At 48.2% G+C, this 15,656-nt stretch overlaps 1 protein-coding gene across 1 annotated transcript in view; it reads right to left on the reverse strand.

Annotated features, from left to right (window-relative positions):
- Positions 1-10,155, reverse strand: part of LOC122377946 (multiple epidermal growth factor-like domains protein 6) — a 113,956-nt gene extending 103,801 nt beyond the window's left edge. Inside the window, exons 1-2 of the mRNA XM_043358577.1 lie at positions 9,974-10,155; positions 1,740-2,271 (exon numbers count right to left, since the gene is read on the reverse strand). Of these exons, the coding sequence (XP_043214512.1) occupies positions 1,740-1,813 (74 nt within the window). The 5' untranslated portion in view covers positions 1,814-2,271; positions 9,974-10,155. The remainder of the gene's footprint in view (positions 1-1,739; positions 2,272-9,973) is intronic.
- Positions 10,156-15,656: the final 5,501 nt, after the last annotated feature.

Below are 15,656 nucleotides of genomic sequence, written 5' to 3' on the forward strand. Positions count from 1 at the left end.
CGACTCCGTCAATAGTGTATTACGCCTGGGAGAGACCGAATCCAGCCAGTATGGTGCTGTACTGCTGTACCGTCCAAAAAAGGAGCTATCACATCAAGAGACGGGTGGTAGGTACCGAGTCTGGGCATGGCCGTAGTCCTTACAAGGACTCGATAGGTAAGTTCGCGGCCAGTCTCTGAGGAATGCTCATCCCCGCCCTTGAAGACGGCAGCGTACCCCAGCCACGCCCCTGGGAGGCAACAGACTGTCTCTGGGAGACAGCAGGTGCTAGCCACGCGGCATACACGGCTAATGCACACGCAGCGCCGTGGTAGGCAAATATCGGCCGCTGCACGCCGCATCACGTACGTACCCCAGAGCACAGTGGGGCTGTTGTCCGACGTGTAATTCTGTGGAAAGCATCGTCGCGGCTCGCTTTCGTGCCTTTGTAACCGCAGGTTGTTTGAAAATCAGACAAACACTACATATTCGTTAGAATTGTGTTTAGTTCTATTGAAAAACAACAGGAGCAGTCCGTCACCGGGCTATCTTTTCCATGCTCGCAGTATGTCTGGGCTGCGACCCGGTGCAAGTGCAAATTTTTGCAAAAAAAATGGAATGCTGCGGGTGGTGAATAGTGAATCATCTTATTGCGTGAAACATTCATAGTTCAAGTAAAAACAATAATTTTGTCTCATGAATATCAAACTTCCATACTGATTTTGTTGCAAATAATGTCTCGATGTGGAGCCTCAAGTTGAGACCGCCGTACCCGAAAACACCAGCACACCCGCTCATCGTCGCTGTTAAATGTTTATCGCAGCGCCTCAGGTTTGGTGTCGCACGGTGCAATGGCCGATGGGCATAGTTGCCGGCTTACGTCACCGTATAGTTCAGAGAGACAGAGAGGCTGTCAGGCCGGACCATTACATCTGCACGAAAACTCCCTCGGCTCGTGCTCGAGCGACGTTCCTATGGATGTTCGTGATGTGATGACAGGATTGACGTGACGTGCTGAAAGGTCTGTCATGACACACTGTTTTCAGGGTATTGGCAAGTATGTCATGACACATTGTTGCAGACAGGTCTTTCGTGTCAGCCAGGTCAAGATGAGCGTGCCTGATGATGGTATTCTCTGACATTGGGTGACCCGTGAATGAGATTGGCGAAGAAGAGCAAGAAAATGTTACAAGTTGCAATATTTCAGAAGCGATGCGGGTGAAAACGACGTTCTCTACGCAATCCATACTCCGTTTATAAAAACCAGAGCTCTCTAACAGCTAGCCAATATTAGAAAGAAATACGACCGAAGCACTTCAGAACGACTCAAGTAGCACGCATTAAGACATCAATCATCATCAATAGGTTTTAACGGATGATCTTGGTAGTTGGTCCCTCCTGACGCTTGCAGCATAAATCGCACTTACGTCCGACATCATTCGCAAATAACTGCAGACGCTAAGACGATATATGGACGGGTAGACAGACCTGTAAGTCAAAGACGACGCTGTGCTAAAAACCAAGAGCTGCTGAGCCGAGCCCTGATGACAGGCGGTTAGGTGATTACTGCCGAAGGCAAACATTTTTATCGAAGGAATCAAAGCCTAGAAAGACTGCCTTCAAACAGCCTAAGATGGCTGAGCAATAATTTTGCTACCAACTAGTTACACTCGGAGTCAGAGGCAGTTGGCCCCCGTGCGGAGAGGATATTTACCTCAGTGTAACTCGGGAGCCCTGAAACGGGTGCCGTTGGTACTCACATGTCCTTGCTGAGCCGGAGGTCGGCCGTGACGACGGACCAGCAGAGCAGTGACGCCAGCAGTGCCGTCCTCATGGTCCTGGTCCGCGGTCACACAGACCACTCTGTCGACCGGCCGCACCGATACGAATCAGTCTGTCTTCGGGCTCTAAAGACGGGTTCTGTCTCACACTTCCAGAACCACCCGGGACACCTCACCGGTCCGCTGCACGTCCACTAGCACTGAGCACTGCAGCTGATCACTGATCACTAACCATTTATCACCGATCACTACCCATGATCCACTGCTCACGTGCCGTCAACGGTAAACCAGCGATCAATTCCAGTCACTGAGCGCTTACCAGACGATCTGCGACCCAAACACCCACACCCTGATACCGTCGGGCAGCCGCAAATTCGCCAATGAGGCACATGCGAGCGGGCGTCTGTGTTCTAAGCACCACGCGCACCCCGGCACAGTCTGACGGTGGCGGTGACGCTGACGCTGACGGTGTGGCTGCGACGAGGCGGCGGCGGCTCCCGGCAGCAGATGTCTGTAACAGAGGTTGTCGAAATGAAATAACTCACATCACAGCAGGCACGTGTCGGCGACGTCGACACAGGTGTGCGGGCCGGGGCGCCAACGAACGGATAGATATTGAATAGAGACTTGTTATGTTATACAGATGACCAATCGTGTAAATTTGAGCTTCAATGCCAATAAAAGGTAGGTAATAAAAACTGATGGAATTAAATGCTAGGAAAAACTAAAAAAAACTGCACAGTGCACAAGGATTGGTTTCAATTTTCAACGGATAGGTATAACTGTATATCGCAATTAACTGCAAAGCACAGGATTGTATTTGAAAAATGAATTGTAGGCACTACGTGAGCTTAGATAGAGCCTTCGATCACGTGTGCGCCTATCAACGGTTAAATGACAGAGGCATGGCAGAGGTCTGATCTGATGATTGACTACCCAGGTCCCACGGTGAGGATTAGAAAGCCGTCCAGTCGGGAGTTCACGATTGGAAGGGGACAGCTGTGTTAGGAGTATAAGTTTATGTGAAGACGGAATGGTACACTGCCACAGCTGATATGATTCAGTCCGACGATTGTCAACAGCGCAACACAGCTGGTTTTCTTCTTGCTCGGGCAAGAAGTAATCATAATAAGAAATAATAAGAACTGTGGCTACCCTTGTGGTTTGCACTGCACGATCACAGAGGGGAGTGAGTAAAAAAAAAACATCAGAACATACACATGTTTATCCGCAGTCGTTTGGGTACGCGACAGTCCGTATTCGGTGCCGCGGAAATCTGTCGAGACAAGCGTCACGACGTTCTCTCCCATAGGCGCCACGACATCCTTCCCTCACGGCGCCGCGGACGTCCTTCTCCCTCACGGCGCCGCGGACGTCCTTACTCCTTTCTATCACGGCGCCGCGGACGTCGCGTCCTGGGGTCGCCACGGACGTCCTGTGTCGGCAACGATGGCGGCGGAGTCGGAATCACGGTCCCGCCGGCGCCACCGTCTCCCGGACGGAGCGATAATACAGGTCGGGCGCCGCGGTCCGAGCAGGACGTGTTGGAGATCGACGGTCAGTCGGGCCAGTCCCAGAAGACGAAAAGATAGATCGGAGCTTGTGTCGCGAAACAGCTGATTGATCGGTCTGCATTTAACGCGCAAAGGAGAGAAATTGCCGCGGGGGAAGGGTGAGAATGGGCAACTCCCAGCACATCCCTTCCCATCCGAGTTTTCGATTTGTCTCGCGTAAATTGATGTCTCAATCGCCACGCTCCGAGGCTTTTACCTCAATCGACGACACCAGTAACAAATGACGTCATTTGTCGGGAGATCATAGATGACGTCATTCATTGACGGTCCCTTGGGTCCTTGGACAGATAAGACTCAGTTCGGTGCTGAAAGGCTAGATCGACGGTAGTTTGTTTTCATGGCGTGGTTAGGTGTGAGTTGGTTTCAACGTCAGGACTTATCTCAGAAACTGTCCATCCTTATCTTATCCAATCATCATTTAACCATCGATACTACAGCAGCACGATAGTAGCATGGATCTGCATCGAAATTAAACCAGATGACTTCAATAGATTGCTTGCAAGCAAGGACAAAATACGATACCATTTCGAACAAACAATGTGGAGTATTAATAAGAACTGTGGCTCACAATGATCGTTTCGGGAGTATCGCGGTTATTCATCGGCGTATATCGAATTGGGGTTCGGTTGAAGTGATCGTAAAATAAAGGAGGAATCTCATTTCGTTCATATATAAATACATAATACAAAACAATCCATATAACTTTGGAAAGCTATCGCCATCCGAAACGATTCTTCGTCGAGTTAACTCTTAATCGCATAAACATTTTATTATTACGCAATAGCATATAGCTTAAGCTATATCAGCGCAATGTAATCTTAAAACCTACTCAGGTTGGGTTCTTGTAAGAGTTTCAGGTTAGGTATTGTAACCGTAGCCTTCAATGTTACAAAAAAAAAAATCAGCAAGATCACAATAGACTGAAACGTGATGTAAATAAATACGTGCTTCTACCTCCAGTATTTTCCTAGACGGGCCAGCAGTCGCCGCTGACAGGAATTTCCCGCACGCCACAGCTCGAGATATCACTCCTCGCCCGACGATGTCCGATCACGGGTCGCCCGTGTCAAATGCCAGCGCCGTCGCTCGCTGTCGTCCGCGATTTGGCGTGTAAACAGAGCTCGTGGGGCCCGTGCACTAGAGCGACTCGTCTGCACGGATTGGGGGTGGGGGTATCGGGGTACGGCGATGGCTCGCGGCCCGCTCAGCTGACCAGAATGGGATCGGAGCTGGGAGAGAGTCGCATAGGATCGGCAGACAAATCAGCCTGCTTCACAACGGTCAATTATGAAAGATGACAGTTGATGACAGCAGGTGTGACAACAAATGACAAAGATGACAGGGCCACGGCCCACGGTGCCACTAAGTGGATACCACGTTTGCGTTGTAAGCGTGGGGAAGTCGATCACGCTAGCTTCCATTTTGCGTTTCCAGTTGCAGTAGCCACCTAGTCAGACGGAAACGTCAGGCTCGAGGTTGGGCGTTGGCCAATAAACTATGCTGCACTAGGCAGTAAGTAGGTCACAAAAATGACAAGAAAAATAAAAATGACTGCCCCATGCACCCAGTGCGGTCAGTTCTGACATTAACCAGTGGCGATGAATCCTTAGTGGCATCAACTCGCTCGTTCTCTAGAACTTTACGTGCCTGATCATGTGTCTGCAAGCGCAAAATTAAGCTCTGCCATGTAGCCTGGCGTGCACGATTTCGTATACAATCCAATGGCATCATCGCGGGCTCGATTGTTGCCCCTGAGGCTGGTGATTCATGTCAGCTTCTTTTCGCTTCATGAATAACCATGTATGACCATACTAAGCCGTGAGCGCTAGCCCCGGTCGGCCAACACCCTCTGTTGGACCCCCGCAGGTAGACCTAGTCCCCGCCGAGCTGCAGAGCCACAGTGCATTGTTCAGCGCCCGGCACCCACTGCATAGAGGGCGGTTCCCTCCACTCCGGCAGAAAGAACGCGCCGACTCTACCCTCTATCCACTAACCAGTGTGTCCTCGGTAAATAGAAGCCCTTTGGTGAACAGAGGCAATGTTTGTACTGTCCCAAAGGTGTGAGGGTTGTTATTATACCGGTTACAGAAGATAAAACGGCAGCATATGCATTTGCGAAACTGAAACGCCGCAGTCGGACTTGAACCTCACTACCTGAACGGGCGGAACCGCATTTGCATCTGGATATGCATCAGTGAGCTTCCTAGCTTAACAGCTTCCCTGCGGTTAGAAGCAAGAAGCAAAGCACATAAGGGAAGAAAGGAAAAGCTGTAACGTGTGTCGTGTTTGGTACGTACCTAGATTTTATTATTTTTATTTATCAACCTAAGTTTTCTAATCACCATACCCGGATAGGTCATTCATAAGTTGTATAACATTAGCATTTTCATTCTCCCGTCGCTTATAAGGACAGACCAAATAATGTGTTCTAGCAAAGGTAACTAAATATATCGGGAAGCTTCCTGGTAATGATTCACCTAGCCCCCAGTGAAACTTGTCTACCTTGACCGACCATATGGATGGTCCGCTCCTGACCCGACCTTGTCCGATTTGAGGCGACAAATCATTGTTTGCAGCCGGCTGGGCCATAGCACGACGGCTCTGCAGCCTGCATGTGGTGTTACTGTTCTCAGCCAGGCATGGGATTATGTGGATGAGCGCTAATATTTTCGCCATTAGGCTGGTAGGACGAATGAGCGACTGTCGCTGACCCGTTCCTCCCCTCCTCTCCCCTTCCTGTCAGTTGTCACAACCAATCAGCGTCGTCGCACGCCGGCCAATTACGGAAATGTATCTGTTCCAGGCTCCAGGGCACGGGAAATGGATCAGACCAGGCAGACATCCTATCGGCAATGTCGGAACAATGACATCGTCCGGTGGATATTGTTCCCTCCAGCACCGGAATGTGATTTGCTTTCGCATGAGTAAGGAGACAATGGTTTTCAGTAGCTGAAGACGGTTGGATGCGAGCCTTGAAAGGATAGACGTAACCTAAGGAATTGTTGTCCTACATTATTGCCGAAGATATTGAGGGAAGTAGACATAATGCCTAAGGAATATTATTTCATTGTCGTCAACCCTAAAAAGCATAGAATGTGACCAAGAAGCGCACAAAGCAGCGTGTATGCATTGCTGACAAAGTAAGAGCCGGCGCTATGCGAGGCACACAAATGGGATACCAAATGTCACCGTGTTACCAACGCGTCACAGGTTCTGAACAATTATCGAGCGTTTGCTGTGCTAAGTGGCGTTTGTATGGGCCGCTGCTCTCAGGGCCACTGATAGCCCACAGTCCGGGGCTATCGCCATGCCCCGGCCTTGTGTCGATCGGGGAGCCGAGCATTCCACGCCTGTGTGACGGTTCAATACAGTCGGGTGACCGCGACTGCGCCCGTCTTGGTCCTGTCTTATCTGACTATCCCACGAACCGGTCTCGCGGGACGCAGATGTCATAAATTGGCCGGTATCGCGGCCTGCGAGCTGAGGACCGCCGACAGAGCGACTCTCAGCCACGCAACCTGACCCGGCCTCCGCCGCGCCGGTCGACCCAGCCGACCGGCTCCGGCATACTGAGCGTTCATCGCACGGCTAGGCTAGTTCGCGAGACGGGCCCCAAGGGCCACTGCACAGCGGCCGTGTTCTACACTGATGTCGACGCCGATACAACCGTAAGCAGAACGGCCAGAGGTGAACACCGCCGCCTCAGCACGTGTTGAACACATGGAGGAACAGATCCCGCAGAATGGAATCAGAAGCTCGTGCGACATTGACACTGGAACTGCCGACATCGAAACACTCTGACATCACACCGAGGGTCCAGGAATCCGTTAGTCTGAGGCTGTAGTCCTGGCCCCTCTCCAGAACTGGCCAATAGAATCACATGGTATGCAATCCGTGGGAATATATGGACTGCGTCTGACGGCTCTCGCTGATTGGTGTAGACTCACGCAGCCAAGACCGACAGACACCAGTCATCTGACGCAGCCGCTCATCATTAAGCGTAAACAACCTATCACCAATCGTGGAACTGTTGCCATGGTGACAGCAGCTGATCCGCCCAGGATGACAGGTGCAAACATCACTGTGAGGTAAAACGTGCACAATACGTCGTGGATTACGGAGAGTTACAACCATGATCAACACATAATTTTTTTTTTGTCATGACATAACACTAGAAAACAGCATTTCGGTGCTGCAGCCTGACAAGCAATGTCTTCTGAAAATCATAGTCCAGTCCATTCCATGGGATCATGGAGATAATATACCACAGGCGAGACGAAGAAACACTTTGGCATTTAGTTTTCAGAAATTAACTTATTCTATGATGTTGAAAAATTGGTTAGGTTTAATAGTACAAAAATATACAATATGATTGCGTCCCATGAGCTTACAAACTAAACTACTCGAGGAGTCCGAGGAGACCTATGGGTGACTGGACGGGCAGGCAATTATTTGGTTGCAATCCGGGCCTCCTCCAACATGTTAACTGGGGGTGCCGCAGCCCCCCCCCCCCATTGATGCCGCTGCCCCCCCCAGTGGAGCTGAAATCGCGTCACTGGGGGGACGTATTTAAAGGGACCCTCCCACCTTAACATTAGATTTGAGTTGAGATAGCCAAAATGGGGTCCCTGGCTCACAATTACCGGTTTCGGCACTCACAACATCGAGAAATGCCTTAAATCGGAAATATTGAATTTCAAAATTGCAGCATTTTGATTCAGAGGGGCTAATGTATAGGAATACCCTCTGAATGTGTGACATCATCGCAGATATCTAACGATTTTTAAATGTTTGACTAAAACGTTTTGTAGCACGCGGTGGTATATGCTGCTTTGCGCGCAACAAATGCCGCACTTTCAAATAAAGTCGCTAGGAACAGCGGAGATCCCAAAAAGTAAACAAAAGTAAAAGTCTAATATCTTGAAAACCGGTGAATATTTTTCGATGAAATTTGGTAGATAATCTTTTTTGCTCTTTCTGAACTGAGCGACATCACTTTCATGCCAATTCATTAAAGGGACCCTCCCACCTTCAAAAAAGTTAATGAATTGGCATGAAAGTGATGTCGCTCGGTTCAGAAAGAGCGAAAACGAATATCTACCAAATTTCACCGAAAAATAATCACCGGTTTTCAAGATATTAGACTTTTACTTTTGTTTACTTTTTTGGGATCTCCGCTGTTTCTAGCGACTTTATTTTAGAAGTGCGGCGTTTGCGGCAGATGTTGCGCGCAAATAGCATATACCACCGCGTGCTACAAAACGTTTTAGTCAAACATTTAAAAATCGTTAGATATCTGCGCTGACGTCACACATTCAGAGGGGTATTCCTAAGTATTAGCCCCTCTGAATCAAAATGCTGCAATTTTGAAATTCAATATTTCCGATTTAAGGCATTTCTCGATGTTGTGAGTGCCGAAACCGGTAATTGTGAGCCAGGGACCCCATTTTGGCTATCTCAACTCAAATCTGATGTTAAGGTGGGAGGGTCCCTTTAACTTTTTTGAAGGTGGGAGGGTCCCTTTAAACCAATCATGTAGAAAATGAGAAAATTTCACTAAAAGCTTACCAAACAAACAATCCAGACTATCTCAACGATCACCACGTTACTAATTTTAGTTTTATTATACCGTTGTTTCTTATCTACAAAGAACATTTCAGATTCGTCAAGATGAGCCGCGGAATGAGGTCATGATTGCAGATTATATAATCGAACAGGCGGGTCGCCCTCTCAATCAGTCGGTTTAACACCGAGAAGTATTATTTTATTCGGGAGACAGATTCCGTCTTGAAGTGGAAATCTTGACACACGGTCAAATAAGAATGTGGCGGAGCTTTATATCACGAGAAAAGTTTTTTTTCGATGTCTGGGTTGGGACTCGGAACGATAAGCCCTCACACTCATATTGAGGGGTTAGATAGACCCACCCCTAGGTCCTAGCGTGGCAAAACTTTTAGCATTCTCGTAATTATCAATGGGCTAGGTACACATTTCCTAAAAATTTCATGACCCTGGTCCCCGACCCTCATCACTATTGACCTGTGGCCTGTTTAGTGTTTCCAAGTCATTTTCAGGAAGGTAGCTTTTTAGGATGGTGAGCTGTTTTTAAGGCAAGCCAGCAGATCATTGTGCAAACATGCCATCAGGCTCTGTAAACTGGGGCAGACTCATCAGGAGATGGCTAGCATCCGTCTGTGCATACCTATCATTTTTGACGCGCATGACGCTGCAGTGCCACACTGGGTGATGAGCACTGAACTTTGACAGCGTTCTGGTTATCTTGGCCCACAGTTCCGCTTGATCAGTGAGCATTGATGTGTTGTGCTGATGCATGAGTAGACGGGTTTTATCAATATTTATAACCGGGATGACTGCAGTCATGACTGCAGTCATAGGCATGCCTACCACTACGCCAACAGTTGCACCGTGCAACAGCACAGGATGCAAGCCCAGTGTTTCGCAACTGTTAATTAATATTTGATAAAAGACGGTCAGAAACTTTATGCAACAGTAATTACAATACATAGAGGTCCAAATATCCTGAGGTAGATATTCATGAGTCCGTGCCTGCGGCGGCATGCTTGGACTCAGAACATGGGACAGCGCGACTGATCTATCAAATCAACATAGGCCACTCACCTCGACTCGATCAAACTGGGCCACGTGATGACGCAGAACGCACCCCCGTTACTGAGACGGTAGCGGCACTGTCACGTGGCCGTCTGTGTGTAGCGTAGGACCCGGTGCACGGACGTCACGTGGTGTCGGCTCTGGAGGGCGGTACTGACGCGCCCTTCCCTCAGCACGGTCCGAGCGACACTGAAATCGACTGGACGGCGGACCGACCGGTCTCTGCGGGCAGGGCCTGTCGAACGAGCGACCAACGGACAAACTGCCTGAGGTGCGGCGTCCTGGAAGATAGGGGATCCTCGGGGATAGGTAGCATTTGTTAATTTATTTATAGGGGATATAAATATATGAGTGGTAGGGGATTCCCGGGGATAGGTACTTTATCAATGTTTATTCCTTTGACGCAAACATGGGATTGCTAGTTCAGTAACATGCACAGAATAAAAATTGCTTTAGTGGAAAATTGCATTGCAATAGACGGTCAACGATCTCCGGACATGTGCAATGCACATGGATCTGGAAAACGTGTCTGGGATTTGATCCCCACAGATCTAGATATCAGATTCAATTGGGCCGATATCAGGTTCAATTGTGTCATATTTAACTGTTACCTGGTATTTGAGAGTGCTTCCTATGACTTTCGTCAAAAAGGGGCGCATTCTAAATTTCTGTTTATGTTCCTTGGAAAGGTCACCAAATTGACCTCCACAGACATAGGTCACCGATATCAAACTTCCGACACATGTAGCACCAATATCAGAGCTGTCACCTGATATTGGATATGTACTGTATGCAATACATGTAGGTATGTGTAAAACGTACATATGCATACATACCTATGTACCTACGCTGCATGCATACCTACTGTTTCAATTGTCAATGGCTTAAAGTTTTAAAACGATCGCTCAGTCGGGGTGAGGCTATTCGTATTCATGTATTTAGAAAACATCCGAAAATGGTTTCTCGTACTGTCGTACTCCTGCGCTAGTGCGGCGTCGTTTAGCACGAACCACTATGCAACAAAAAATGAAACATTTTCTGTTCCTGGAAAGCGACCGAATTTTTCTTATTCATTGGGTCCTATTATAACCGAAATGGGCATTAGTTTTGATCTGAAAATGCTTTTCCGGTTTTCAGAGACGATTTTCGATTTTTGGCCCCGAAATTCGGTTTTTGGCCCACCGTGTCCGATGTAATTGAGTAATCGACTCGCGGTAACTTTCATCGCCTTTCCTATGCCACAAGCTTTCGAATAATATCTGGTTTTGCATATTTGCGTGCAAAAATAACGTCATAAATCTATGTTAAAGTAAGAAAATGTTGAAATTTTGTAAAAATTTGACTTTTTTTCGATTTCATTTCAAAATAGAGGAAAAACTAAAGGCCCTATCCACATTCTGAGCCCAGTTCCTTGAAGAGCATTCAATTTCCGTTCGGAAGGTACCTTTTTAGTGCATTTTATCGGATTCCTGTGGCGTCCAGATTGAGTTAACCTAAACACATGTCCTAAGTCATATCACATAGCATTAACCTGATAACGTATGTTAACGCCATAGGATCAACGAGGGGTCAACTGAGGTCATGTTGTTGACCCCTTGTGACCTCGGGTCACACGCAGGAACTTACTTTTGAGCAGTCCTGTCGCTCAGAATTTTGATCTGTACCTCCATTTGTTAGAATGATTCTTCATGCACTGAACACATATTGTCATGGAAATGGCTGCGGGCCCGTTTTTCAAGTGACTCAATCTGGACGCCACAGTAAACCGATAAAATGCACTAAAATAGTACCTTCCGAACGGAAATTGAATGCTCTTCAAGGAACTGGGCTCAGAATTTGGATAGGGTCTTTATTTTTTCTCTATTTTGAAATGAAATCGAAAAAAATGTCAAATTTTTACAAAAATTTCAATATTTTCTTACTTTAACATAGATTTATGACGTTATTTTTACACGCAAATATGCAAAACCGGATATCATTCGAAAGCTTGTGGCATAGGAAGGGCGATGAAAGTTACCGCGAGTCGATTACTCAATTACACCGGACACAGTGGGCCAAAAACCGAATTTCGGGGCCAAAAATCGCAAATCGTCTCTCAAAACCGGAAAAGCATTTTCAGATCAAAACAAATGCCCATTTCGGTTATAATGGGACCCAATGAGTCCAAAAAATCGGTCGTTACTCAGGAACAAAATGCCTGTTGCATAAGTGTTATCGGGCTCTGTCAGATAGGTATTCGCTTATTTTTTTGTTTTGTTTTGTTTTGTTGGGTTAGGTTTTTTCGGTCTGATGAGACCATTGCAGAGCCGGAAGGATGATAAAAATTAGGGAGAGAGATTGGTCTGGGCGGGCACCCTGGTACTCCGCCGGGGCTGAACCCATTACCTATAGGCCACCCAGTCCTGCTAGCGGTCACCGCACCCGCGGCCATGGACCTGCTCCTGTGGTGTGGAGCTACCCATGTGAGAGTAACGTGACCGTCCAGCCCGGAACAGTGGTGTGGAGGAAACACCTCGAATATAAGTGTGGAGGAGAAGGATTTCACTATCCTGAGGATGGAAACGACGGAACGGAGAAGCTAGGTTTGAGCCAACTACATGATGACCTTTGGTCATGGTGACGATTTGTTATGCACATCGATTTGTTTTTATCTGAGCAAAAGAAATGAAAATAACCGAGTCATTTCGATAGACTTCCTTGCGACCTATCGAGTGCCTGCCTCTCGGTTGATTCTCGCTCAGAAGGCTGCCAATTTTTTCTTAGGATGTGTCAGACTCCGCTCTCTCGTCTCTCGTTATGATTATGGGGTCACCCTTACAGAGGGCGCTGCTTGTAGATACTGGGCACCTCCTCTACCGTGTGTAAGCAATCGGTCGCTAAAATCACCAAGCAATATCACAAAACAGGCTCCAATGCTAAGCCGCTTGAGAATGATAGTTGGTTTCCTTGGACGAACTGCACCTTCATCATTGGCACCGATTGGTCAGTCGCAAGGGCAGCACGCTGCCCGTCAGCGCGCTCACGCCAGACTCCAGTGGGCAGTGGCTACGCTTGTCCCCCTTAGTAGATGGCAGCACCTGTAACTGACCGATTCACCGTGGCTAGACCCTCAGCTGCCGGCAGATGGCAGCACCAGATAAACCGAGCTCAGGCTTCCCGCCTCCGGCGCCGCTATGCATTTTTTAGCAAGTCTGGCTGACCGAACGCTGGACGACCGGTAGATGGCAGCCGCTGATATAGTTTTAGGCATATATATGTCAGAATATCTATGGTTTTAGGCCTGTGAACACCACACGATGGCTGCATGGCCACCAAGTCCGCCAGGTAGCGGCACCTGTAGCTCTACCTTGCTAGTCACCCTGTAGGTGGCAGCACAAGTAGAGGTACCGACCAGCCGCCGACTGACAGGCGGCGCTCGGTGAGGCCTGTGGGTGTTGATCCCTGATCAGCCGTCCTCCGGCGCCCTCACGGGTGACCTCCGTGTTCTGATGCGGCCGCACGGTGAGCTCAGTCCGGAATATTCCGGCGACACATTTAGCCCGGAGATGGAGCGGCACGGGTCCACCGGCACCACCAGTCGATGTTCGTACATACCTACCCAATGTCGCTCCAACTATTCACAGGATATTTGCAGTCACCACTCACCATAGTTTCGTCATAGGTTGGTTATTGTTCGGATATATTTCGGTTAAAGCTCAGTTCGGTCATAGTTCCGTCGTTCGGTCTTAGTTCGGTCATAGTTCGGTCAAAGTTCAGTTATAGTTCGGTTAAAGCTCAATTCGGAAATCGGCTGTAGCTCGACTCGGTTATAGCGTGACGATTCGGACTGCAGTCACCTCATGTCAAGTTGGTAGGTGCTAGTTGCGAACTGGTGCCTACCTGGTGCAAGTGCCTGGTGCAGTCACCACCCACCATAAGTGTCTGGTTTCAAGATTGGGAACGTCACGTCAGCATGACCTCCAAAGCCCAATGAGGCTTTTCGTGACTGATGCTGTACGGTAACGGTAACATGTCCAGTTCGCCATACAATAACTAGAATCGTCCGTTTATGGCATGCTGCTTGTCTGGCTTGATAACAGTTGATCATTGTATGCATACAATGGTTAAGTGAATGGAACTAACATTAGTCTATTGTTTGTGGCTATCTGTGACTCACGTCTCACATTTTCCCTTCGTACTAATACCTAGGTACATAAATACATGGGAAGACGCCTTACCTACAGTGGTCAAATCGCACATATGTATTTTACCATAATCACCATCTTGACAGTCCGAATGGCGTATACGGCTGTCACATTCACTGTTCAATTGTCACGTGACCACTGACCAGTCCTCGTCTAGCGGTAGTCAGGACTGTTCCCAATCCCCGTATGGCTCGGTACGGTTCGGCCCTAGTCCGATCAACGTCTCTTGGCTCAGCACGGTCAACTGTTCGGCCACTGGACGGCGGCCATAGTATGACTGCTGTCCGTTTGCTGTCACAGTCTGATCACCGTTCGGTTGTAGCTCGGCTATTGTACGGTCATAGCTCAGTCGCGGTTCGGTTGTCCGTTTCGGTTCGGTCATAATTTGACGACAGTTCGGTAACGGCTTGGTCATGGTTCGTCTATAGTTGGGTCATATTTCGGTCATAGTTCGGCCATAGTTACTTAGGTTATAGCTTGGTCATAGGTTAATTGTAGCTCGGTCATAGTTCGGTTAATGCTCAGTTCCGTTAAAGCTGTGTCATGTTCAGTTAAAGTAATTTATAGTTCGCGGGTCGGGTCATGGTCCAGTAAATCTCAGTTCGGTCATAGTGCGGTTATAGTTGGTTCGGTCATAGTTCGGTCGTTCGGTCTTAGTTTGGTCTTAGTTCGATCAAAGTTCAGTTATAGTTCGGTTAAAGCTCAATTCGGTAATCGGCTGTAGCTCGACTCAGTTATAGCTCGCCGCTCGGTTCATTTACAGCTCGGTTCATTTACAGCTCGGTTCGGTTATAGCTCGGTTCGATTGCAGTTCGATCATTATAGTTCGGATAGGTATGGCTCGGTCATCGTTTGCTTATTGCTCTGTCATCGCTCGGTTATTGCTCGGTCATAGCTCTGTTTTAGGTCGGTTGTTTGTTTATATCTCGGTCATAATTTGGTTATAGGCTCGCCGCTCGGTCAGGGTTAAGTTTTAGTATGGTCATAGTTAACTGGGTTATAACTCGGTCATAGCTTATATAGCTCGGTCGTAGTTCGTTTTCGGTCACAATTTGGTCGATTCGATCAAAGTTCGGTTCCTGTCACCGTTAGTTACCGTTCCGTCACGATTCGGACGACGGACGTTATTCATTTTTTTTTGCATTTGCGGCCATAGTTTGTAGTTCGGTCACCACTCGCCCGTTCGGTCATCGTCACCTCTTGGTCACCTCTCCAAGAGGTGACGATGCTCTTTGTGAGCCCGCCGTCCGATTTCGTCGCTCCACGACCGCTGACACAGCCTGCTGAACACTTCCATAGACAGCGTTCCTGCACGATCTGCGGCTAAACGTATGCGCATACGGCCGACCGCCAAGGCCAGCCCGGCCCCGGGCCCGCTGAGCCGTGGGGGAACGGACCTCCGTGACCAGGGGCCGTATTCACGTCGATCATTTTCGTAAGAATTTTCTTAAGTTTGACCTACTTCTTAAGTATTTTTTTTTTTAATCACATGAACTCCGTCAATAAAA

The sequence above is a fragment of the Amphibalanus amphitrite genome, unplaced genomic scaffold (genome assembly GCF_019059575.1).
Source record: "Amphibalanus amphitrite isolate SeventyFive unplaced genomic scaffold, NRLGWU_Aamphi_draft 000053F_arrow, whole genome shotgun sequence".
Classification (NCBI taxonomy): Eukaryota; Metazoa; Arthropoda; class Thecostraca; order Balanomorpha; family Balanidae; genus Amphibalanus; species Amphibalanus amphitrite.